The 25,340-nt window shown below is 40.9% G+C and overlaps 2 protein-coding genes across 3 annotated transcripts; both read right to left on the bottom strand.

Moving 5' to 3' along the window:
- Nucleotide 1: 1 nt before the first annotated feature.
- msantd1 (Myb/SANT-like DNA-binding domain containing 1) lies at nt 2-3,953 on the bottom strand. Its single transcript, XM_042512572.2, has 3 exons — nt 3,377-3,953; nt 3,001-3,294; nt 2-1,348 (listed from the first exon to the last, which is right to left on the bottom strand). Exons 1-3 carry the CDS (start codon nt 3,628-3,630, stop codon nt 1,057-1,059), a joined length of 840 nt encoding a protein of 279 aa, XP_042368506.1. The 5' UTR covers nt 3,631-3,953; the 3' UTR covers nt 2-1,056.
- Nucleotides 3,954-6,237: 2,284 nt separating this feature from the next.
- On the bottom strand, nt 6,238-25,189 carry dtx4a (deltex 4, E3 ubiquitin ligase a). Of its 2 annotated transcripts, none has more exons than XM_088073704.1 (9): nt 24,899-25,189; nt 24,138-24,352; nt 19,988-21,164; nt 10,824-10,885; nt 10,113-10,274; nt 9,960-10,021; nt 9,295-9,615; nt 9,107-9,196; nt 6,238-7,869 (listed from the first exon to the last, which is right to left on the bottom strand). In XM_088073704.1, the coding sequence occupies exons 2-9, from the start codon at nt 24,343-24,345 to the stop codon at nt 7,639-7,641; spliced, it is 2,313 nt and encodes a 770-aa protein (XP_087929830.1). In that variant the 5' UTR covers nt 24,346-24,352; nt 24,899-25,189; the 3' UTR covers nt 6,238-7,638. The 2 variants fall into 2 exon arrangements, with proteins under 2 accessions (XP_087929830.1, XP_042368726.2); XM_042512792.2 differs by lacking the exon at nt 24,899-25,189 and adding an exon at nt 24,565-24,712.
- Between the last annotated feature and the right edge of the window lie 151 nt (nt 25,190-25,340).

The raw sequence follows: 25,340 nt of genomic DNA, 5'->3' as shown, positions 1-25,340 counted from the left end.
ATAACAGGAGACTGTGTGATGTTTTATTCAGCAGAAATGCAAATAGGAACAGGACACCATTGCATATTAAAGTATTGAAATTTCAGGAAAAGAAGTTTTTCTATTTCTGTCATATCTAATCCTAAAAGCATAAAACCACCTATGATTAAATATGCAATTTGTTTGTCTTTTGTCAGTCCAATTTATGTGCAAGGCAGGCAGAGAGTCTATCTGTGTGATCACAGTGACGCACTATATGAAGTTGCAGGATATGAATAGAACAATGAGTCAGTGGGGTGCATGGACTGTATGTGCCCCAGTGGATTCAAGATTTGTCTGATTTTATTTATTGCATCTTAATAAGATTCACCAGTTGAAAGCAAGAAATGTACCTTCAGATACATCTTATACAGATACATCAGTATTAAAAAATCAAGGTAAGAAGCAATTTGTCTCATATGCAGGAGATGGTAGACGAGCATGTTTTTTTCCATACTGCTGCTATTGAGCTGTTAAGCGCTGCATTTTTTATTGGCTACGCTGCAATTTGCTGACAGATTCCCTCCAATCACTTCAATAACAGCGGAGATTATTGCCTTAGCTTCTGGCTCATAATGCTACAAATTGTCCTGTTTTGGCATCAAACGTCCCCAACTTGTAATTATCCTTTAGCGTTGAAGAAATTAAGTGACAGGATAAGTTGTTTTTTTTTTTTGCAAGGCTGTTGTTCCCACAGTGATTTTAATAGGGTACTTGACAAACTAGCAAAACACACGATCTGTAACAGCTATCTCAACAATGAAAGCTCACATTGGAGCCCACTGACGGATGATGCTTAAGTGCCCACATACGTTGTTATTGTTATTAACATGGTTGTCTTCCATTAATGACATTTAGACTGATGACACCTTCTAAGACTGTTACAGCATTTTTTGCACCTCTCTATGTCATCTCTGCACTTTAAGGATTACAAAATGTTCATGTCGAACGGAAATCCAAAATAATGTATTGTATTCTTGCTTCAAAGGGGCTATAGGTGAGGCAAGACCATGATCTCTTCCAGATAACTTCTACACTTCATGGATTCATTATGTCTTTGGCCCCACTCTGACCCCATGATGCTGGCGTGGTGGTGGGAGGCTGGATCATCTTCTCCAGAAGGTTCATCATACGCTCCTGCAGCTGCAGACACTGGACCTGGAGGACGTTCTGTTGGTGCAATGCTCGACGGACCTCCCTGCACGTCTCTTCTATGGCCCGGCTCGACCTCTTTTGTTGGTGCAACATGGCCTGCATCAATCGCAGTTTCTTTCTCTTGATGGAGAGCTGCTTGTTGGCATGTCTTTTCCTGGCTGAAGTAGGGTGAGAGCTGGAGAACAGAGAGTGGAGCTTTTAGAGCAGATAACCTCTGGGTGTAAGAGCTCCTTTTAGTCTGCACTTTAAAGGTATCGTGTGTAGCATTTGGTAGCATCTAATGGTAGGACTGCAGAACTAAACGTCCTCCTTTTGCCAAGCACGTAGGATAATTAAGGTGGCTGATGCAAAAAAATAAAAATATCCCTGTCGAGAGCCAGAGTTTGATTTGTCCGTTCTGGGCTACTGTAGAAGCAACATGGCAGACTCTGTGGAAGAGGTCGCACTCTATATGTAAATAAACGGCTCATTCTACGGTAACAAAACCACAATTCTTGTTTTCAGGTAATTGAAAACAAATGAAAACACATCTCTGCCGATGCCACTAAATCCAACACACTGAACCTTTATGACAAATTTAGTTTGGACCAGATAAACCAGATGGGCTTAAAGTAGTCATCTATTGCGTATATGTTTTTAATGCTATGCCATATATGTTTAAAGCCAAAGAAAAATTGGGATTTAAAGCACTCAGCTACTAAAAACACAGCTCAACACCAAACCAAACAATCATGTATTTACATGGTGAAACCAAGACTGCCAAAACTAAAGCTAGCTGAAAATAGCCATGTCTTAGCCTCGACTAAATGTACTTCGTGTAACACCAAACCAAACCGTACACTATACAGCTGATACTAAGGCAACAGAGATAAAAAGAGATAAAGATAAATTTACTTACTTACCCCCCCCCCACCCCCGTTATGTCATAAATGTATATCAAAGTATACTATGAGTAACACCAATACTATATAGCAGACACTAAAGCAAAACAGCTAAATCCAGTTTAAGCTAGTCTTTGCTACTCTACATTTACTTAATATGTCCAGTGGTTCCCTGTGACCTTTTAAAAAAAGAAAAAGAAAATGAATTACAGGGATTTTTGATTGAGTTTTTAGTTAGATGTCTGAAATAAGGTCTGTGGTTCACACAAGCTTTAGAGACTTTCAGTTTTTGTTCTGAAACATTAAATACGTCAGTAAATACCGCGGTCATGAATTTTGAACCTTTTATGTGTCTTAATAGGCAGTTGCTCACAAGTACCTAAATGTGACAACGCCATTAGGCCAAGCTGCGTCAACCACTGTTTCACAGCCTAATTGTGGTAGAAATGAGAGCATTGTGTAATTTGTTTACAGTCAAAGATTAGATTTAACTTCTGGTGATTGCATTTAGGTTTCAAAAGTTTTGAAAGTGGTGTTTGTGAAAATGATCTTGCTGCACAAATTAAGCAAGTATCATAAATATTTGTTTGCCACAGAGCTTATTTTCTGCAGTAATCCAAAATCGGATGTAAAAATCCCAGGTTTTTTGACAAGAGAACCCAGGTTATCTATCAATCTATCCATCCATCTCAGCTTGACTCTTCAAAAATATATATATTTAATATAGACACAAAGCCAATCTACTGTTAATTTGAATGCATATCTTAAATAAAGGTATTCTAGAGCCCCGTAGGACCATTGTGGAAGCTTACTTGAAACTGAAACTCTGGTGGATTGCCTCCCTGAAACAATGAAATGCAAAGGTCAGTCGATCCACCTGTTATTACCTTTATCAGTGACATGTAAACACACCCACACAACATATGTCTCGTGTAGTTCCTGTTACCTGGAGCCCTGTGTGTGCTCACTGTCAGAGCTCAAAGAGTCCAGCTCTTGTTTTATCTCCATCTCATCTGAGGAGCCTGTGTACTCTGGCAGGAAACCCATGATCCCCTCCTCTGGCTGGGGCACCAGGTTGTCTGTGGACTGGGAGGAGGTGGAGGGACCTGCAGCAGAGGCCTGATACTCCAAAGTGTTGACTCGTCCGTTCTCCAGCGGCTTGGAGAGGATCTTCTCGATGGCCTTGTAATACGGCCATTCTGGTGTTTCCCCGCTTTCACCTGCTATGGTTTTCAGTCGCCTGTTGGATCAAAAATAGATGTTTAAAGTCATGCAACAGCTGGAGTCAAGTTATACCTCTGATTTGGATTTGGTGCACTTGCCTGTACTGAAATGACATGTTGGTGATTTTCATCTTGATCTCCTCTTTGAAACGCTGCTCCCCGGTCAGCTGGAAAAACCTCTGGGACATCTTCTCGTAAACCTTGGCGTTCCTCTTGCTCATTTTCAGTTCGTTGTGGTGTTCCTCCCACACGTACAGGAGAGCTTTCATTTCCCCATCGGTCCAGTTCGGGGCCCGTCTGTGTTTCTCACTGTGACCTGCAATGAGGTAGCTGAAACCGTCCTCTGCTGCCATGTTTGAAATGGTTTCTCTTGGCCTGTGCTGGCTGTGCTTGCAGGATCTTTAGTGGCTGGATTTGAAAGTCTTTTTACTGTGCTAAGTGTTAAATCTGCAGTGAGGGAGTGAAACATGCAAGCAGGCACACACACCGTCCTGCCTGTGCCCTTCCCCCTAGCCTTGCTGAAAGAGGACTCAAAATGGGGCCTAAGGCGGGAGAGGAATCCGGTTAAAAGCTTTTAGTGGTGCATGATGTCACCATGACATCAAGTTGCCTTGGCAACAGCCGGGGAGGCACTTCATTTTCCCTCCCTCTCCTCTAACCACTCCCATGTGCTCTCCTTTCCCCTCCACTCTGCTCCACTGGCAGCACAAAAAGCTTTTAGCTGAAAGGCAGCAGTGTGAGCACATGAGATTGCTGACAGTTTTGAAATATGAGCCTCTAGGGAGGGAGGGGGGAAAAAAAGGAGAACAGGAGGGTATGCGTTTCCCTGGCAACACGGCACTGGATTTGGTCGTCAGCCAACACACTGCTCCATTTAAAAGCTTTTAATAATAGACAAGTCGTTTTGAGACGGGGAGAGGGAGGATTTGCTTTATGTGGCATGATGTAGAGGAGAGGAAAACACTTCCAGTCTGCAGTTTGGACCTAAAAGGCGAGCAAAAGCTTTTCACTGAAAAACTGTGAAATGCTTTAGGGGAAAATATCAGACACAATGGCAACATGTGATCAACTATAGGCACCCCTGCAATGGGATACAAAATGCTGACTGCTCTGTAATCTGTAATCAGCTTTCTATTCATTGCCGTGTGTTGTAGACAATGGACCTCTGCAGCAAGGGTCTCTTCTCTGACCAGTTGGAGACCCCTCCCCCATTCGCATCTCAGCAAGGGGCGGATCTCTGTCTACCCCCATCTCAAGCACCCTAATCTAGCATAATTATGTGCATTCATTCCCTCATGTCTCCTGCTCCCTTTCTCTCTACTTCCCTCTCTGTTCCCATCGTTCTATCACAAAAATATGCATCAAAGCCACACAGACAGTAAAAACCCCAAACCACTATTTTCCCTGCAGCATTTTTGCATGCTGCTTTGCCTCTCCATATTTACCTCTGAAAGGGAAGACATGGCAATGCACCAACACAAGCCCAGCCTCACGTCATCTTTATTAGTGACACTAGTTGCTGTCAGTGCGGCTTAACTCAGTTCTGGCCTGATTAGACCCTTAACCCATCTGCTCCTCGCTAACCTGACAGGCGACCGGTGCATTTTCATACGACAAATGGGCAGCCTGGCCCGATCCATCACATCTGTCACTTAAGACAAATGTTAAGCTTCGCCGTTAAAGAAATGGAAGACCAAATGAAAGTTGGTGTGAAAGGGTTTTTTTTTGTTGCGTTTGCTTTTAAACTTTTTCCTCCAGTATGCAGTTAAAGACTTGAAAAAGTCTGAAAAAGAGTGAAAAAAAATGTTGGGATTTTTTTTAGGTTGTATGGGTTCATATTCATCACTTCACTGACCCCTGAAGATAATATATTGTTTTTGCAGGGTTGTGAGTTGTGTCTTGATAGTTTTCACTCCTAATTAAGCAGGGTAGGTGTTTTTTTAATTGAAAAAAAATCTTTAAATTGTCTTATACAAGACATACAGTACGTATTAAATGCTTATGTTTAAATGCATACTCACTAACATACTAACCCTGGTCTATTTCATGACTGAATCCGCTTGCTGGGGTCCACTATAATTGTGTTTAATTATCTCTGTATATTTTTCATTCACTAAAGTGGAAGTAATCCAGACTACTAATCCAAGAGCCAGACTAATCTACAGATAAACTAGTCATGCGCCCCTCTTTTCTTATAGTAGAAGTCAGTACTGCCTTTTATAGAGTTCTAATTTCTTGCTTGTAATGGAAGAAAATGTCTCAAAAAAAATTGAAAATTAACTTATTAACATAAAACAGTAACATTTAAAACAAGTGAGTATGGTAAAAAAAACGTAGTACTTTTGGTTTTCATTATTATGTAATTCTTTAAGGAAATGGCACGGGAAAGCTGCAGCGTTATATCATGATTTGATGATTATTATCATATATACAGTCAGTTATCCCCCCCCAAAAAATATCAAAGAAAGAAAATAACACCCACAAAACTCAAAGTTATATAAAAAAAAAAAAGACAGACAAAAACTTCAATGTTTACCAAAATACTTTGCATTTAATTTTCTATAAATCGATTGATTGGTTAATCAACTACTTGTTGCAGCTTCACTTGTGTAAACTAATTTAATTCATAACAAAACATCAAATTTTATGCAAAAATCTTAATTTGTGAAATAACTAAAGCCGGCAGATAAATGTTAAGTAAAAATTACAATATTTCCCTCTCCAATGTGCAATGTAGTGGAGTAAAAGTATAAAGCTGCATGAAAAGAAAATAATAAAGTAAAGTACAGGTACCAAATTCACACTTAAGTACAATACTTGAGTAAATGTACTTAGTTATATTCCACCACTAAAATGAACGAGTAAAGTTCTGTTTTCTCTTTGAACCTTAGAAAAACGTTTAATGCAAATTTGTGCACATAAAACACATACATACAGTACAGTGCATACATAAAGTATCATAAAGTATAAATGCTTTTAATGTTGGCCTACATTAGTATGTCAACACATACCGTTGTACATCTCATCTATCGTACCTCATAATAAACCGGTCCACAATGGACCGAACGCACACTAACTGGACCACTTTGGCCAAAGCTGGATCCACAACAAGAGATAGTCTTCTGCACCTGCTCATGGCAAAAACCAAAAATGATACAAACTGATGAACACATTTTGTGTGGTTAGAGCATTTGAGGCTGGTGTGTGTGTGTCCTACACAACAATACAGTAGATACAAGCTGTCCGGGTCATTTTGATACTAAGTAGAAAGCTCTGTGCAAGTCTGAGCTCAGGCAGGAGGTCCAATCCTAGCTTTTTGGGAATTTACTCCTCCTGGGGGGGTGGTGGTGTAATCCATAGTAGCTTCTCCTCTATCAGTCATTGACATTAACGCAGATACAAGAAGACATAGAAAGCTATTAAATGCACCCATGCTCTGAGGGTAGAACAATTAAGGAATGTCAGTTTGCGAACCTATCAAATACAAAATACTGAAAATGATTGTTTTTTTTAAAGAAAGGGGGCTGGTATACGGCATATAAAGTGTCAGGCATACTCCAGTACACCAGCAGCTTATCTTAACTTCACCCCTCATCTCTGTCACGCCACACCCAAAAACAATGCAAAGAAACACACCATATAAAACAAAATGTCAAATTAAAATATAAAAACATGACAAAATGAAAATGATATCATATAATATATCAAGTAGTCATAATATACAACAATACAATTGAATAAAAATTAAACCTAAAAAGGAATGTAGTTCTGGAAAAGTACCACTAGAGGTCAGCAAATATTCATGCTCAGATATCCAGTTATACACTTGAAATATTTATCTTTAGTGACAAGTTTCTTCTGCTTGTGGACCAACTAACACTTGAAAAAAACACACTTCTTCATTTTCCACTTTAACCTCCATTCAGTTCCACATAGCAGCAGCAGTAGTTGTGGTAAACACTTCATCAATTCAGCAAAATTCACTTAGTTACATTCTTGATATGAAGTCTCACAGTATAAATGACAGTTTTTTTTTTAATCTAACACTGACTTGTATGTGCACAGTGGTCTCAAATGTCTCACTGAAATAACATCTGCGATCTTGACGCTGTTACTGCATCGGGAGAAAAAAAAGATTCCCCACGCATCGAAACTCATGCAGTCATATGAGACATGTTATTCTCAGCAAATACTGCCGAAACAATTTCTGTAACGTTCCTGCAAAGAGTTTTAAAGTCCATCTCTGGCGGTTAAAGTTCTGTCGTTCTTATCAGATTCTGAAAATAATTCGTCTCATCTGTGGATTGCGTCCCAGGGTCGTGTTTTTAATCTCGTGTCTTCGGCGTCTTGAATGTCTCTGTTCAGTCTCTCGGTAGGCACTCCTCCTCAGTGATGCCCTGAGCCTTGAGCTCCTCCAGAACGTTGTCCAAGTGGCCCGGGTCGGGGTAGCCGTGGCCCGTCAGGTTGGAGCCGAACTCCGTCTTGTGGTGCACCTCGTTCCAGATGACTGTGTCTGACTCGCCGGTGGTGCTGGATGTGCCCACGGAGAAAATGAGCCGGCGGTCCCACGCCACCAGAAGAAGCCTCAGAACCTGGACGAAGAGGAGAGGAGAAGAGTGTTCAGTGACGTCTAGCAGTGAGGACTGCAGACTGGAACCAGCTGAAACGTCACACATCCCAGCAAACTCCTGATGTAAATATTAAGTCAGAAAGACATTGGACTCTTGTGTGGGACAGACGTTAAATTTTGGTTGAACTGAAAGTCGTGTAGACAGTTTTTTGAATGTTTAATGCTGTTAGAATTTCTCATTGTGTGGACAACACAAAAAACACTAAATGTTATTCTATGTCAAGATGACGTTAGTATGAGAGGTTTAGATGTTGGATTTTGGTACCTTAACACAACTTCAAACCAAAAAATATCAGTGTCATCTGTCACAGTATTGGCATTTGACATTGTCCTGACACTGACTTCAGTGTTTCCCACAGAATCGGAGTGTGTGTGTGTCAGTGGTTGATAACAGGGGTCAGTCTGTGCTTAGAGTATGTTCTGTGCCTGATCTATTTGTGGCAGCAGATGTTTTAATCGTGGCAGGCTGCCACAAATAAACAAATGTGCACGAAACCCTGAAAGTTTGGTTGCTGGACGTCACACGTTTGGTGGCCAGCTGGGATGTCCCAAGTGTGAACTCCTGCTTACGATTCCTTCAGTGTTCATTGTTCAGTAAATTTTAAACGGAAGCCAAATTATCAGCTCTCTTCCTCTGACAAACAAATAGATCAAGTGATTAAAAAATGTAAAAACACTGATTAAATCAGTTTCATGTAACAAATTAGTGTTTCTCCAACACTGTTCGGCTCGTCGCAGGTAGTTAGTCAAGCACCTGCTGATGTGTGCTAACCTTTTTTTCCTCTGATAACTTAAGATCTAAGAGGCTTTGAGTGGAAGCTAAATTACCTGCTTTCTAAAACTAACAGACAAGGTGATTAGGATGGATAAAAACACTGGATAAAGCACTTCAATGTTAAAAAGTCATGTTTTTCAGATGCTGTTTGGCCTATCGTGGAGGGGCTGCGAACTATGGTGGCTGATGCAAAAATGCTAAAATGCTTATAGCCCTCTCTGGAGCAAGTGTTTTGTTTGTCCGTTCTTGGCTACTGCAGAAAAACAGAGGTGCAACATGGTGGACACCATAAACAAGGACCTGCTCTCTGTGTAGATATAAACAGCTCATTCTCAGGTAACTGAAACAAACCAGATCTTATTTTCGGGTGATTATACACCTTTTCACTTGTAACCACGCAGGAGGTCAGACACTTCTCATTTACCTTGCGTCCCTTCTCGCTGTCAGGGAGGTAGCAGTGTCTGGGGAACCCGCGGGCAGTGAAAGGTTTGCCTGGATTTGGGTGCTCTGGGCCCTAAACAGCAAGAGCAAAGTTCGTCACGTTATCCGAAAACCACTAATTAATTCAGTATCAATCTTTGAGAAGCGCCATGTAATTGGATAAAATTTTACCTGGATGCCAGGAGGGATGTTATAAATGATACGGATGGTTTTGCAGTCCGGGTGGCCGGGGAGAGAGTGGGGGATGACGTGGTACTCCATCTTGCCTGGGGGCTGGTTGCCGGTCTTGACTCCATAGATGGTCTTGCAGGTGGGACACTGCAGGCTGCCGTCCTTGTTGCCGTTGTTGTACATAGCAACGAGGCATTGGAGGTGGTACTGGTGACCACACTGTGCCAGGCGGCCCACCGACTCCGCCCGGGAGATGCCACCGACACCGGGGCCTTTGTAGCCCGACGGTCCGGCCAGGGCCTCCATGCAGATGGTGCAGTCCTGAGATGGGAAGACAAATATGATTACTGGGGATCTCGAATAATCAATGCATTTTTGAATTGATCGGGATTGGTTATTTTAAGTACGCCCCCCAGCTGAACCTTTGTTTACGTCCACTGTCACACAGGTGTCATTAACGAAGAGCATGATCTGCAGCAGATATTCAGGTTTTATTGTAATGCTGCCACTCCAATAAGTAGGATTTTTTTTTCATATTCAACTTAAGCTGCTACACCACTTTAGGTGGAAAAAAACTTCCCTAATGATTAGTGCGTTCCTAATGTTGACGGTTTATGTTTAGCCAACGAAGGCAGTTTTTTGTGACATAATATAAAATAACTCACCTCCTCTGGGGGATTACGGACTTTTTGAAGGTATCTCTTCACCACCTCTTCGGGGGTCTTCCCTATAAGACACAAACACAAAGTATGACCATTTGTTTATGAGAAAAATGCACATGATCAAACAGCACGAGCGGACTTTATCATCAAACCCACCTTTGCGAGCCTGTTTCTTTGTGGTCTTGCGACAGCAGTGGCCCAGGCCGGGGACGGGCTTGATGTCGCTCTTGCTGACGGGTGGAGGATGAAGCACCAGCTTAGGAGGGCGGGTCAGACAGACAGGAAGCCCTGCTGCACTCATCAGGATGCCTGTAATGCCTGGATACAGCCAGCAGAGGGGGGGTGTTAGACAGGAAGGGGATTACTCAGTGCATAATGACCTATTTATTTATAATTATTTACTTATTTAGCTGGAAAGTCAAACTACCTTTAACAGGTAAGACGCCTGTTAAAGGTAGTAAAAGTCGTAAAAGCTGAATTTTAGACCTTTTTAACTCTTTAACACCTGGATCGGCAACAGTTTTCATGTGCCGCATTTAGATGCTTTTTAATAGCATTTAATTAAACCTCTAAAGCCTGAGAAAATTGGTTTGATTTCTTTCAAAAACATGGGACAAAACATAATTTTTTTCTTCAAAACATTTTCTTTCTTCTCTTTTTTAAACTTTTTTTCTTATTTTCAGGTAATTTTCTTGTAACTTTTTTCTTGCTATTTTTTTGGCCATTTTGTATTAAGTTGCTTGTTGTCCTCTTCCCATGCTTTTTATAAAAGAAATCAAAACAATTTGCTAAAGTTTCAAAGAGTTAAAGAATTCAGATTGATTTGAATCTGAGGAAAAATAAAATTGTCTGTGTCAATATATTTACCTGCCAGAGCAGGGTGTACAGGGCTTGATCCATTCAGGTTCTTCACTGGAACAGTTGGCACTCTGAAACACATGAAAAGAAACACACATTAATCTACAGATTGCTGTCACACGAAAAGCAGACTGGCCCGGTCACCTAAGCACAGGCTCAAGGCGTCAAAATCTGATGAGTCACATGTAAACAGGTGGACTGACACACAGCAGATGCTGCTTTCTAGTTCACCCCATGACAGCAGGCTAAGGAGCTTTTGCCGAGTCATGCAGAGAAACAAACAGACGCTGCTCATCGAGACTTGACATACTGTCCTATAATTGCCAGGTTGGACTTCCTGCTGTGTGAGGCTTAAGATTAGGATGCATATGGCAGGATCAGACACCGTCACTAAACAGATGAGTTACTTTGTATTTGATATAACATAGTTTAAAAACCCAGGAGGAAAAATGTTAGTAAAGAAAGCAGCAACTGTCTTGGTTTTGGATAAAATGCATGTCTGGGAACTACTGAGCATACGATTGGAGAAATGAGACTTGGATTATACTACAAGGGTTGTGTGAGTTTGATTTTTTGATTGAGTTGTTCCAATACCGATATCAATAGCCTAAAATGTAGGATTGGGTATAAAAGACTACACAAGTCTGTGCACCGAAACAATACCACGTAATTTCTTAACAAATGTTAAAGTTGCTTCACTCTTATTTCCAGTTTACTGGAAATAAATTATTTTTTGCTGATCTAAAATAGTAGCCTGTGCAGCCACGGTTTTGGAGCGATGAAGAATTGATTTCCAGTAAATAATTTAACTAATTTACCTACAACAAATAACAGTAATGAGGCAATGCTTTATACTGAAAGTCCCACCAGTTTAGCTTGAGTTGAGCTTGAAGCTTGGTTTAACTTGAGCCGTGCCACACAACAATGAAAGCAATCACTGTGCGTCCATACAGGGTTAGTAGTATACAGTCATTAAATTAAAAAAACAGCAAAAAAAAACAACAAAAAAATTGCAATGGTATCAGACCGGTGCTCAGAAATGGGCGATATGCAAGTTCAGGCATCCACATATGTGTCAGGAAGGAAAAAACTGTACCATAACATCTCTATTTTTTTTAACGATGTTTTTTTTTTTGTGGCTTTTTATGCCTTCATTTTAAACGGATAGCTTCAGCATAAAGGGGGAGAGAGAAGAGATGACACTCTAGTTTTTATATAGTTTTGCTGTCGTTACATGCGGCCCCTATTAATTGAAATTCATCAGCAATTTTCTCAATTTCTGAATTCTTCGTTCACTGACGAGTCATGCAAGAGAAAACCTTTTTCTTCACAAATTCAAAGTAACACAGAGGGAGAAATTAAAATACAAGTGATTACTTTGTTGGTTAAGTATTCCTTTAAATCTACAGAATGAAAAAAACGTTTAGAAGTCAGTAAACATGCCATTATTTTTAACCAAATGTGAAACTGCGTTTACCACTGCTGTACCGCATTTCTCAAAATTAACATGTAAAACACATAAAAGTCACTCGTCAGAGGTGTGTACTTACGGTCTGCCAACTTTGATAATAGTCATTTTTCCTGCTTGAAAGCACCGCAGCGACAACTTGAGATACTCCAACAGTAATTCCCGCTTGTCGCAGTATTTGACTGGAGTCCTTGAGATAAACAGTATGTCTTTTCGCCTTTTCCTCCTCTGTTTGTGTGTCGCTGACAGGTGTCCTGCCTCCCTTTTATAGGGCTAATCCACCTGTTTCCATCTGTTGACTAAACTCTGGCTCCGTCACAGGAGGGATTACCTGTGAGTTACCGTGTCACACTGCCAGGCTGCCATAAGGCTGACAGACACAAGCACACACGACTCGTGATGCACGAACACGCTGCCACTGCATAGGTACCACACCTGCTGTCATTAAAACCATAACCACAGATATAAGTAGGATGATTTGGATCTGACGTCAGTCAAAGCAATTCATTAATATTGTCCTGAACTCACTGTGACTTCACTGTAGTGTTCGCATTACGACCCACCGTCACTATATATTTGTATTTAACTATGTGCACAACAGAGCAGGTTTAAAACATGGGGGGCAAAGACATCTAAAAGTGTGATTTTTTTTAACATTCAAATGGAACAACTACTCGCCTGTGTTTTGGGTATTTGGGGGCCTTTGATACGGCACTTTATCTTTTATCTATTGAGCTCATTCTTTTATTTTTATGAGTATTTTATAAACTTTTTGTTTTTTGTTTGTTTGTTCTCTGTACATATCTTTATTATTATTATTGTTATTTTTTTTTATTCTATGTTAAGTACCTTCCTTTGTGTGTGTGTATATATTTATATATATATATATATATATATATATATATATATATATTTGCATTATTTTGCCCTTTTTAATGAATGTTTCATTCAGTTGCTGCTCTATTATTGGTTGCTATAACAAAACAATGTAGCATTAAGTATTACTATTCTATTCTATAGCTACCTCTGGTGCCCTTTATTCTATTCTTTCTTGTCATTCTTGTTTGTTTTATTTTTTAATTTTCATGTTTTCATTTTTGTCTTAATGTCACTTTATTCTCAGGATTTGGTCTTTTAGCAATACATAGATATATAGCTACAAATATGTATTTTTTAAGCTACTTTCTCCTAAAAAAACCCCCCGCTTACTGCGTCTCTCTCTCTCTAACTATTGTATTTTTTAACGACAGTTTATTTAGAGATGCATTTCATTTTGTTTTTAGCCATGTAATGCTTTGTTTTTTTAGGATCTCTACTTCATGCATCTGCTCTTTCTGTGAGTATTTTTCATGTTTAATAAAGCACTTTGTACTGCTTTTATATAAATGTTTTACACTTAACCATGTATCATGTCAAAGATAACATTCATATAATGACTAGCAGAGTGCTCTTTTTTTCTATCAAATAAATTTAATCAATTTTAATTAATTATCAATTAAATTACATTAAATGAAATGGGTGCGTACCTGTTAGCGGTGAAACAATTTACTGACTTAATACTGCTAAAACTACTGCTAAAATAATTCTCATGTTGACAAAAATAAATAAATAAATAAATAGTTAAGTCTTTTTTTAGAGAAATGACTGAAAATGATTAAAAATTTCCTAATTTATATAGAAAACTTCATCTTACTGGCCTGCTATCAGGATAACAATGAGGTAATAAAGGTTTGTAGGTTGAAATGTAGGTTTTAAGTTAAAAACTTTTGGTGTAAACAAAGACAGTAACAACATTGTTTACACAATGTTTTCACTTGCTGAAAGATACTGTGTGTCCTTGAAAATGATGCAACCATGACATGGAAAAACCTACAGTCAGGAGTTACTGAACTGTACTGTTCCTGTACCTGACAATCTGCTTACGCTGTACTCTGTCACTATCTTTGTTTGTTTTGTTTGTTTGTGCCAACAAAGTGTCCGAGCCGTAGTATTAGCTCCCTGTGTGCATGATTCACAAAAACACGCCGGCTGACTGGGTCAAACCTGATCAACGTCCGTGTGTGTGTGTCAGGCAGGATGATGTGAATGATGATAAAAACAGATTAAAGGGAGGTGAAGGAAAAGCAGAGAAAGGATGAGTGTCGGTCGGTCACGTTTCTTTGATCCTGGCTAATCTAGTGGCATTAGAACCGCCTCCATCTGGACCACTGGATGTCGGAAACAAACAGGCTGCAGCATATGGCAACTCACATGCATTTATACACACCTCGCAATGTAGGTTTTGCTGCGGTGACACACTTGCAGAAATCAAAGCTGGAGCAATGAGAGGAGAAAGGGTCACACCAGGTGTGTGGGCCAAAGGCGACCCTCGTCACTGTGATAATCTGTGACGGTGGCGACCCCTCAGAGTTTAAGACTTCGCTTAGGGACCATCTGCTCCGTTTCACTGCAGATTAAAGTCTTGACAACACAACAATAACTAATATTTTTCTTTTAAAACTATATGTTGTTAAAAACTACAGCTAAAAATACATTATACCATGGTCTGATTGGAAACTTAAATCTGATTGGCTGCAGGGTGTCCATTAATTTCTGATAATGGACACTTACTAAGTAGTTCCAGTGAAACTGTCTTTTTCACTAAATGAACAAGCATAGCGACAGGAATGCAGTCAAAGCATCTGTTTACAATTTATTTCAACTCACTGACAAGCTAATATTAATTTGATGATGATGACGTGGCTGGATAGCTAGCTGGTCTTGTTAAAAATACTGTAACATTATAGCATGACATTAGCTCTCTGGCTAATAGCCAAGCCAATAGGTTCTGTGAGCAGACTGTAAATATCTGTATGTTTTCTATTCACTGGAGCAGTGGACAATATTTCCATTGCATAAGAACCTTATAGGATGGTGATACTTGTTAGAGGTACAGAGAACCCCAGGAATCTGTCCTAAAACACAGAAATGAGTTCGCATCTCAGGACTTCTGGTTCACTAGTCTTGAATATTTGTTATGGTTAACAAGCTTAAGAGACGTTTACATTTGGTTCTACAACATAAAGTATGTTAGTGAGAATTAGGGATCAACCGGCATTGACATCTAACATCTAAGTATTGCAAATGTGTGTTTGCCAATGACCTTATTTTCTGCAATAATTTTAAATCCAAAGGAAAAATCCCATAAACCATAATGCTGAGTATGCAAATGATCACATACATCAGTCAGACCAAATGAGACGCATGGAACCAGCAGAATAAGCGCACGGCTACATCATTATGCTAACTGACAAAGGAAACGTTTTAAAAGGTCAATAATATTTTAAATATTCAATAAATAAATGAGAGTCTAATTACCTAAATGTACTTAAATGACTAAACCACTGTCTTCACCGGCTTAACAAGGTGTTTCCCTCCACTGCTCGTGCCGTTTCAGCTATGAATTTGAGGATAAAGCAATAAGACGATGACAGGAGGAGCAGTAATGAAGTTAATAAAAAATAGAGAAGAAGAGCGAGCAGCAGCAGAAGGGTGAGCAGAGAATCCCAGGCTGATGGGATCAGAGACTCTCGATCTGTCATGTTGGCCGTTTTACCGCAGCAGCAGGTGCTCTCGCCCGATAGGCTGAAAGAATGGGTCAGTCACACGGCTCACCTGACACAAAACACACAGATTACTGACGCAGGAATATTAAGCCTGTGGTATTTGGTATTAATCTGAGGCTTAGCTGAGGATTCAGAAAGTCGGGGTTCTCGGCTTGAGTAATGTTTGATTTGCTCACATGGAAATACTCCTCAGCAAGTGGTTGTTTTTTTTTCATCTTTAACCCTTCGAAACCTGGAGAAACATCACGTTTTTGTGCTGCTATCAGAGACCTCTAACAAATATTTTAACCTTTGAACCCATGTGCAAATTGTTAAAATTTATTTAAAAATGTATTAAAAAAACATTGGGAAGAAGGCAATGAGCAACTTGGTAAGAAATGTTCCTCAAATTGCAATAAATTAATAGATTTTAAAAAATGGGGTTTTTTTTTGGTTTTTTTTTTAAAAACCCAGGTACAAATGACTAGGAAAAATTTCTTATGAAACAAGAAAAAACCTAGGGAAAAACAGTATTCATAATTATTAATTACCATGTTGATAATTATGTCACATAATTATTGTAATTTTTTGTTTTTCCTTTCAAGTAATTTTCTCTTAACTTTCAAGAAATTTCTTGCTTATTTTTGGGCCATTTCTTGTTAAACTGCTCTTTGCTTTCCCTCCATGTTTTAAAAGAAATCATGCCATTTTGCTCAGGTTTCAAAGAGCGAATCACAGTACAAGCAGCTCCACGCACACAAACACAGATACAGTGACTGGATGTGTTTGACTAATGAGGGAATTTCTTGCGTTTGAGGCAACTGCATAACAAGTGAAATCTAGAGCACCTGAGAAATATCCCTTTCAGTGAGACTTCATGATTGTGAGGGAAACGTTAGAAAAACAAACTCTATAATTGGAATCTGATGGAAATCTTCATGAGAAAATGTGTAGCACGCTCACAACAAGGTGCCAAAACAGAAAGTAACAACAATACAACGTAGGAACAACACAGCTCCTGGTCTAAAAGCCTTCTCTGGACCTCTTTCCAACGCTGACCATAGATTTATTGCTAACCAGCGCCCTCTGGCTATGACACCTGGATACTGTGGCCTCCTTCATTTATTAACAAACAGCTTTTTTTTTTTTAAAGAAACATTGCAAAGGTACTGCCGTTTTTATTCTATAAAGATGCTGAATAACTTTTCTAGGCTTTTACTCCAAATAATTAGATTATGGCAATGCTTTTTTTACTGGCCTGAAACTGTCAACAGGGAAACCTCAATTTATCCATAACTGTGAATAAATAAATGAATTCAATAAATAAATAAATAAACTGGATTCTAAACTAGTTTTGAAGTCACAAAGTCCTGGTCGCTCAGACACGTCTCAAATAACGCAACACACTTCTAAGAGGAAGGGGCCTTTATGTAAGACAGGACAGATACAGTGTGAAAAGGGGGAGAGAGAGAAGGGATGACATGCAGCAAAGGGGCGAGGCCAGAATCGAACCCACTCCGGCGAGGACACAGCCTCTGTACATGGGGCGCCCGCCCTACTAACTGAGCTTCTTGGCGCCCGGTTGACACCATTTTTAAATGTACTGAAACAGATTTGTCTGCTGACCTCTCGGATAAACTGAATATTTAAGAAAGAGTAGTAAAACAGCAGTGGCCTTTCTGTTCTCTATAAAGGGTATGAGGTAAAAAGGTACGTTGAATGGACAGGGTTGTCTCGCTTTTAGGTTGCATGGGAGGTATCAACATCACTGAAACTGTTTCTGCAGAGAAAGGACAAAGGACAGCCGGCAGGACAGGACCATGGGCAGGACAGTTGTGACGTTTTGATGACGTATTATGTGTGAGATCCACCCTGACAGATTTAAAAAGCTGCAGTAACATCTAAGTTAAAGAAAAGCACCAGCTGTAAATGTCCGCAAATTTGCAAAAAAAAACAGATTTGGAAGCTCCTTACCCTCCGAGCAGAGGACGAGATCAACTTCCATAAAACAGAGAAGGCATATTATTGTTATTGTCACGTTATGCCATTGTTATTGTTTAGAAAGGACTGCTATGTATGTTATATGTACACTTGTGTTAAATGTCACGCCCATCACGCCTCTTTGGAGAGCAGTTCTCATTTGTAAAGATTATCTTGCTGAACAAAACATTTAAGTATAGGAACACGTATTATCTGCAAAGATCTAAAATCCAAAGGAAAAATCCCATAGGCTTTTTGACAAGGGAACCAGGGTGACATTCGCTTCTGGGTTAATTGACAGAAAAATGTCATCTCTGGGGCACTCTACTGTTTGGTTCTGTGTGCAAACCCAAAGCAAACATAACGAAGGGACATAATAGCAGCTCTATAGCATGATCTCTGTGTAGAAAGGACAAGCAACACAAAACCCCAACAATATGTTGCCTCTGTCACCGAAAATTCAACCTCATTTCCAGTGAATAACATCAGCCAGTATAACTAGTGACACAGCAAGCAGAGCTGTGTACAGACTGAAGATACACTCCTGCACAAACTAAGACTAAAAGCCTAAAAGACGACTTCTGAAAACTGAGATCGTGCTCAAATACGAGGAGAAGTCTCCAGCACAAGACGACCACTAATGAAAATACTAAGCACTCCATAACGATGGGGACATCCCAGATGTTACAGACCTGTTCCAGATGTGGTTGGCTGAGTGAAACCCACAGCATGTCTTTTTATAATGTTCCAAATCTGAGGTTTTAAACAACAAAGTTATCCAGATAACTCAGTAAACCTGCTCTGTGAAACAAGCCCCAAGTCCATGCTGGTTACCAACAAAAGTGCTTACACACACATAACCACAAAGTATTTCCAGACTTTTCTGATTTCTGAGGCCCAGAGCTACAATTTTTTTTGCACAAAAATTGTTTACAAACTCTGCATATTCATGTGCATGAGTGTGTGTGTGTCTGTGAAGTAAATCCATCATTAAGCGGTTGCATGACAAATGTCTGGAATGTGAAACACTCGCGAGAGTGCGGCTTGTTCAGTGTGAATGCTCCTCATTGTTTTGCCATGGAAATGAAGGAGCCTGGTGGACTTTGTCACCGAGATTAAAGGCTCATGAATGCTAATGAGCGCTGATGTCAGACACTGTGTAATGAGGGCTTCAAACAAATTACAATGCCCCGTCTAAATTGATTGTCGTACATTTTTTTGTTCGTTTAGTTTCACATACAGTATAGTGATAAGGAATGCAGTTTCAGTGTCACATCAAACATTGAACAATAAGCACAAAATGTCCTTAACTAGCTGGCATTGTGTACATTTTTTGATTTCTTACACATTTTCTTCTCCTCTGATATGTTTTGTCTGTGTTGTCTTTTTAGCCACAGATACTCATCAGCTTGTCACCAACTGTTAGGTATTGGGCAGGTAGTTTACACTTGATTTTTTGGAGCTTGTGCATTACAAAAACTTCCTGCTGCTGCTGGTGTGTGACAATTCTCTGTGGGTTCATCTATACCCGCAGGTGTTGTTGCAAGTTGAACTTGACCCTAAAATATCACGATATTTCAGGATATTTCTGTGCTAACGATATTCTTGATGATATGACAAAATACTGAAAAATATTTTGTCATAAATTTCTAGAAAGTAGAGTTGCGACAAAATAAGTGTTATAATTTTATATGTCAGCGGAAACATAACAGTTTGCTTTCAAATATTCCTAAAAAAAATTTAAAAATAAGAAAAAAATAAGATCTAAACAGATGCCAAATGAAAAAATGTACGCCTGAATCTATAACTAGTGTATGTATATATAAAATAAATCAACAGGCGATTTCAGTCCCCTTTTGAAAAATCCTTTAAGATTTTGTTGTTGAGGTCTACCTGGACCTGCACGCTCCATCATTTCTCCTCTACGCTTCTTGCTGTAATGTGTGTTATTCAGCGCTATTATATATATATGAATTTTTTCATCATATGAAAAAATTATTATGGTGTTATCATGAACGGTATGACATTGCACACCCTTAATATACATGATTTCCAGAGGTTTTCTCACTGTTTCTTGGATTTCAGAACCTTTTTGACTCTAAAAGAATATTTTGAGCGACCTGCAGTTGTTGTGTACTCACCCAGAGGCGATAAGGGCACGAGACTGAGCCATGGCGATACGCTGCAGTGCAGGTCGGCTTAGCCCTGCTAGGCTGGATCGCGGCGGCAGGGGGGCCGCGCAAGCAGCAGCACCGGACGAAGACACTGGACCCAGGACACGGGCGGAAGGCGAGGGCGTGCAGGTGGAGGCAGCTGTGGAGATGAGAGGTGGGCCTGGAGCGGGCGCCGTGGGGGCAGAACAGGAAGCTGAGAGGGAGGACGAGGTGGAAGGGTGAGGGGGAGAGGTGGCAGCAGATGAGAGGGTGGTGGAGGGCGGAGGAGGAGGTGGTGGAGGAGGAGGGAGAGGAGGGTGGGGGCGGGTGGAGGAGATTGAGAGGGCGGCGGTGGCTGAGCCAAGGAGGGACAGAGAGTGGGGGAAGCCTCCTCCGTAGCCGAGGCTGGCACTGCCAACACTGCCGACACCGCCACCACCAACGATACCCATACCTCCTGCGCCACCCAAACTGTAGCCACCTGTTGCCCCAACTATGGACGTCCTGTGGGGGGAAAAGGACCGTGACAGGGACGGCGGTCGAGGGAGCGTTAGTGAGTACGACCCTCCTGAGATGGGGTAACTGCTGATTTTGGGACTGGGGGGTTTGGTCTGTGGCGGTCTGCGACCCAGAGTGTGAGCAGACATGGCGCCCGCTTTGACACTTAGCACCAACATGCACTGCTGACAGGCGCACGGCTGTCCCAACGAGGTGATGGCCGAGGCAGGAAGCGCCCCACTGGGGTACGCGCTCCCGTTTCCAGTCCCACTGCTGCTCATCCGGATCCCCATGCCCACTCCGGACACATCCACACCGAGCAGTCCTCCGTGGCTTGGCATGGACATGGGCCCCCAGGCGTGGTGTGATTTGGGCAGGGGCCCGGAGACCAGCGGGTAAGCTAGGTCGGAGCGGCGTTGGATGCGTCGGCAGCGTTGCGTCTGCCCGTTGATTTGGGTCATGCTTTCGAAGTCAATGAGGTAGCAGAAACCCAGCGGCGCCAGGTCCAGCCAGGGCTGCTGACGATCTCGTGCCGCCTGGATGGCGATGCCCACCTCCGTGTCGTACGCCGTCCAACTGCCAGCGTCGTTCTCCCACTCCCACAACCAGCCCTGGCCCGGCGCTGAGGTGGGGTCGTAGAAGCTACGTCGTACCGGTCGAAGGGTACCTGAGGTGGAGATCAGGAGGTCAGAACAATGAACAACGCAGAAGAAATAATCCAGTCATACTGCATGAGAGAGCGCTTCCTACAGGAACAAGACTAGAGCTGGCAAATATATCAACATTACATCGATATCATGACATGAGACTAAATACCGTCTTAAATTTTAGATACCCGTATTGTCTTTTTCTGGTTTTAAAGGCTCAATTACAGGACAGTGATGTAATTTTCTGAATTTACGAGATTCTTCCAGCTGTTCTATTATTAACTTTTACTGAGGCTGCAACAATTAATCAACTCGTTTTCAACTATCAACATTAATTGCAAACTAATTTGATGATGGATTGATCGCTTTCTGACGTGTATTGAGAAAAAGATGAAAACGTTCCGATTCCAGTTTCTTAAATGTGAACATTTTTTGTTTTCTTTCTTTTTTTCATTGCAGCAGACTGATTTATCTTTGTGTCTGGACAAAACAAGACATTTGAGGACATCATCTTGGGCTTCGGGGGACACCAATCAGCAATTTTACACAATTTTCTGACTTGACCAAACAACTAATTGATTAAATGAACAAAAAAATGTTAACAAAAATATTTAATAATAGAAGATTATACACAGATTAAAGTTGCAACCCTTGTCATTACTCACTTAGTCATTAAATCCATATTACTGATGATTATTTATCAAAAATTGAGTAAATATTTTGTTAGAGAACCAATAGTCAACCTACAATATTGTCGCAATATTGTTGTCAAGGTATTTGTTAAAAAGATATAATGATATTTGATTGTCTTCACATCACGCAGCTCTATGTAAGACTTTGAGTTTGACCATTTTCTCTCTGGACATGAACGACCATCATGATGCCCGTGATTAGCGGTAGCTGCAAAAGGAGGTAAGTGTCTCACTGTGGTACTATTTACTGTGGACAAGTAGATTGCAACCCTAACAAATTCAACATGTCTGTGTTTGCTTGCTAAGAATTTGGGCAAACAGGTTGCCCCTGGTAACAGCACACGGTGTTCTGAATTCTGATTGGCTGGCAGCCTTGATCCGACCCAGAGCTGGCTGTGTTTGCTTTCCCAGGGTGTCCAGAGAAACTCTACAGAGTCTTCTTACTGTAAAGCCTTCACATGTCTGAAACACAAAGGGGTGCAGAGATTTTCTCCAAGATGAGTGAGCATTGATCTCAAAGTGAGATGTTTTCGGGATCACAGGGGAGAACTGTAAAATGCACCTAACATGTACACAGGGTTCCTACAGCTTAAGGCTTATTTTATTGCCACAAGGAATTACATTTATGACCAATTTCACAATAACCAAAACTGAAGGACAATTTCGCCAAAATAATTACTGTGACATAAGACGTGGCACTATTTTGTCCTGTGAAAATGTTCTGTTTGGTAAATGTACGGCATTTGCTGGCCGGTTTTCTCTGTGATTTTGTGTTTTTCACTTTACATGTGAGCTTGCGCTGCCTGGATTCCCCTCATAATGAGATTAAGAAGAGAAATTTGGTAAATGATTTGACAAAAATGGATGTTAGTGACTATTTTAAGATTTTACAATGCAACATCAGAAAAACATGATTTTTTTAAAATCCTACTTCTCATATTTTTTAAGAGTTGTAAAAGATTGATTTAAGACATTTTAATGACTATTACGAGGTTATTTTCAGATGAATGAATTCAGTGCCTCTTATGATTTTTTAAGGATCCACAGGAACCCTGCATACATTTTATAGTTTACAGTAGTATGCTGTGAAAAAAAGCAAAACATCTCTGCAAAAAATCATGTAGAAACAATTACATATAAAACTTCGTGAGAATTATAACCATACAGTATGCCAAGACATTTAACAATACGTCAAGGGAGTTCATTCATGAGATCCGCTCCCATCGACCTCGTTTCATCAATGACCTCCTGAAATTCTTCCCCACCCTCCTCCTCCTCCTCCTCCTCCTCCGCCTCCTCCCTGTCTCCCATTTAGACTGGGGCACCCTGCCCGCCTCTTCCAGTTCAGCTTCTGCTGGGTTTGGAAAACAAACTTCACAAAGGCTTTTGTCAGCCAATGTTGAGAGAGAGAGTGAGAGAGGGGGAAATGTTGGGTTCTCTGCCAAAGTTAGACATCTGACAACTGACAATTCCCTGCTTTGTTTTACTGCTCTGCTCGCCTGTCTTTTCTGAAGCTGTGGAAGATGATTTCTGATGCCAATATTCGGCTATAGAGGACAGTGTCACTGATCTGTGTGTGTGGCTATGACTGGACACTTCAGCTGCTACTGTGGCCTAGGTGTTACAGACTCCCTGAGTGACTCAGGTAAAATTCATGATGTCTTCAAGGACCATCTAAAATGTGAAAATCCAACTGTAAGTTATTTTTATTTTTTCAGTTTCTGGCTGTGATAAATGGTGTCATTTTGGTGATTTTCATTTTGGTGGGCCCATGGGTTTAGAAGGCATGCTTTTTTAAAATCACCATAATTATTTAAAGAAAAAAAAAACACCAAAAAGTTTTTAAAGAATAAAACGCCAAAGCATTAATTTAAAAAATATTTTTAAAAAAATCACCAAAAATGTTAAAGAAGAAAAAAATAACCAAAATATTTTAAAAGAAAACAAATATCGCCAAACATTTCTTAAAGAAAACATACCTTCAAAACTGGCAGACCTGCAGGTTTTGAAGGCCTGTTTTCTTTAAATATGTTGCCAATTTGTTTCCTATAGAGGTCCGAGCTAAGCCCCCAATGTCCTCAAATCCTAGAAACACACCTGGATTTGGGGATCGAAAATGAAAAATAATGGCAATTATGACATGCTGCAGAAATAAAAAGCCACTTTACATTAACTTCTGAAGCGGAATCAACATATGGACTCGCAAAGACACACATAAGCAATAAAAAGGCCTCCTCCACCTCAGGCCTGGCTCCACCGTTATCCCCTCCGCCCCTGTGTCTCCCTCCTCTTCCTCCTCACCTGTGTCTTGTCGGAACTGGTGCATGGAATGCAAATCGATGATGTAGGGCGAGAGGCGAGAGTCCACCTGGCCGAGGACAACACTACCACACCGCGGGTCGCTCCGGATGACTGCCTCGATGTGATGACAGACAGCCGGGCTGTAGGGCCGCCAGCGTCCGTGCTCGTTCAGCCATTCCCATACCACTACGGCGGATGCTAGTAACATCCTCCTCCTGCAAAGGTGAAAAGAATCAAACTGACAACACGGTGGCATAAATGAAACTGCGGGGACGGTGGGCATTTAAAGACACCCCGCTGCCGCTCCGCCGTGCCTCCCTGCGCACAGCGGCGCTGCATCCATCTTGGACAGTTTGCAAACCCAGATGTGTCTCCTATCTGTGGATATAAATATATATTCTGGCATGACAGTACATGCAAACCGTACCTTCCATGTTTGTAGTTTCGGTTATGCAGCAATTAGCAGGTCCTTTTGTCACAAGGCGAGGGAACAGAGCGTTTCAGGGTGCAAAAAGCCTTGCAGGATGGTTGCATTTTACTCCCTATGCAGATGAGTGACGTCTACTGAAATCATTTCTCCGGTACAATCAAGTTAGGGTGAGAGGAGAAAATGCAACTTGGATGCTTACGGTGGTGCGGCACACTGAAGTAGGTTACTGTGACAGACTCATCGTGCACTGCAAGCTTGTATTTTTTAACCAAATCTGTGCTCTTGGTGCTGTCTAATCAGACTCATGAAAGCAAAAACGAGAAATATTTACCAGCTTAGATCGGCTATAGTGTCTCCAGTCCAATCACAGATTTGTAGAACAGTTTGCTTTAGTAATGATCCATTTGTCACTGTGAGAGTGTCTTCAGTCTTGAGGTAAAATCCCGGATTTCTGGTGATTACTTTGAAAATGTGTCACTACGCTTATGTTGACTTTAACTCCGGCTCACTTACTGGCTCGAGTATAAAAATGTCTCAATCGGGTGGCTCTCACCCACCACTGAAGATAATTTTGCCGGTGAAAAAGAAATGTTTGAGACTCGCGTGCGTGAACACTCCCACACTCACGCTTCTCGAAGAGCTCCGACATCCAATCAGATTTGAGCAGGTGCTCCGTCTGGCCAATCACGAAGCTTTCTCCTCTCACACGCTCATTGTCCTCTTATAATCTCTAGTAGGAAGTAATTTTGTGTTTGTTTCGTGTTATTTATCAC

Source organism: Plectropomus leopardus, chromosome 23, assembly GCF_026936395.1.
Source record: "Plectropomus leopardus strain MGB_pleo_1.0 chromosome 23, ASM2693639v1, whole genome shotgun sequence".
In the NCBI taxonomy this organism is placed as follows: domain Eukaryota; kingdom Metazoa; phylum Chordata; class Actinopteri; order Perciformes; family Serranidae; genus Plectropomus; species Plectropomus leopardus.
This window is presented reverse-complemented; position numbering and strand designations above follow the sequence as displayed.

Excerpts from the sequence above, each read along its gene's own strand:
- msantd1 (XM_042512572.2), bottom strand. The coding sequence starts at position 3,630 with ATGGCAGCAGAGGACGGTTTCAGCTACCTCATTGCAGGTCACAGTGAG. Across the intron at positions 3,295-3,376 it reads AACATGTCATTTCAGTACAG|GCGACTGAAAACCATAGCAG; the intron begins GCAAGTGCACCA and ends TTGATCCAACAG. Across the intron at positions 1,349-3,000 it reads GAGCACACACAGGGCTCCAG|CTCTCACCCTACTTCAGCCA; the intron begins GTAACAGGAACT and ends TCTGTTCTCCAG.
- dtx4a (XM_088073704.1), bottom strand. The coding sequence starts at position 24,345 with ATGTTACTAGCATCCGCCGTAGTGGTATGGGAATGGCTGAACGAGCAC. Across the intron at positions 21,165-24,137 it reads CCAGTTCCGACAAGACACAG|GTACCCTTCGACCGGTACGA; the intron begins GTGAGGAGGAAG and ends TCTCCACCTCAG. Across the intron at positions 10,022-10,112 it reads AAAGAAACAGGCTCGCAAAG|GGAAGACCCCCGAAGAGGTG; the intron begins GTGGGTTTGATG and ends TGTGTCTTATAG.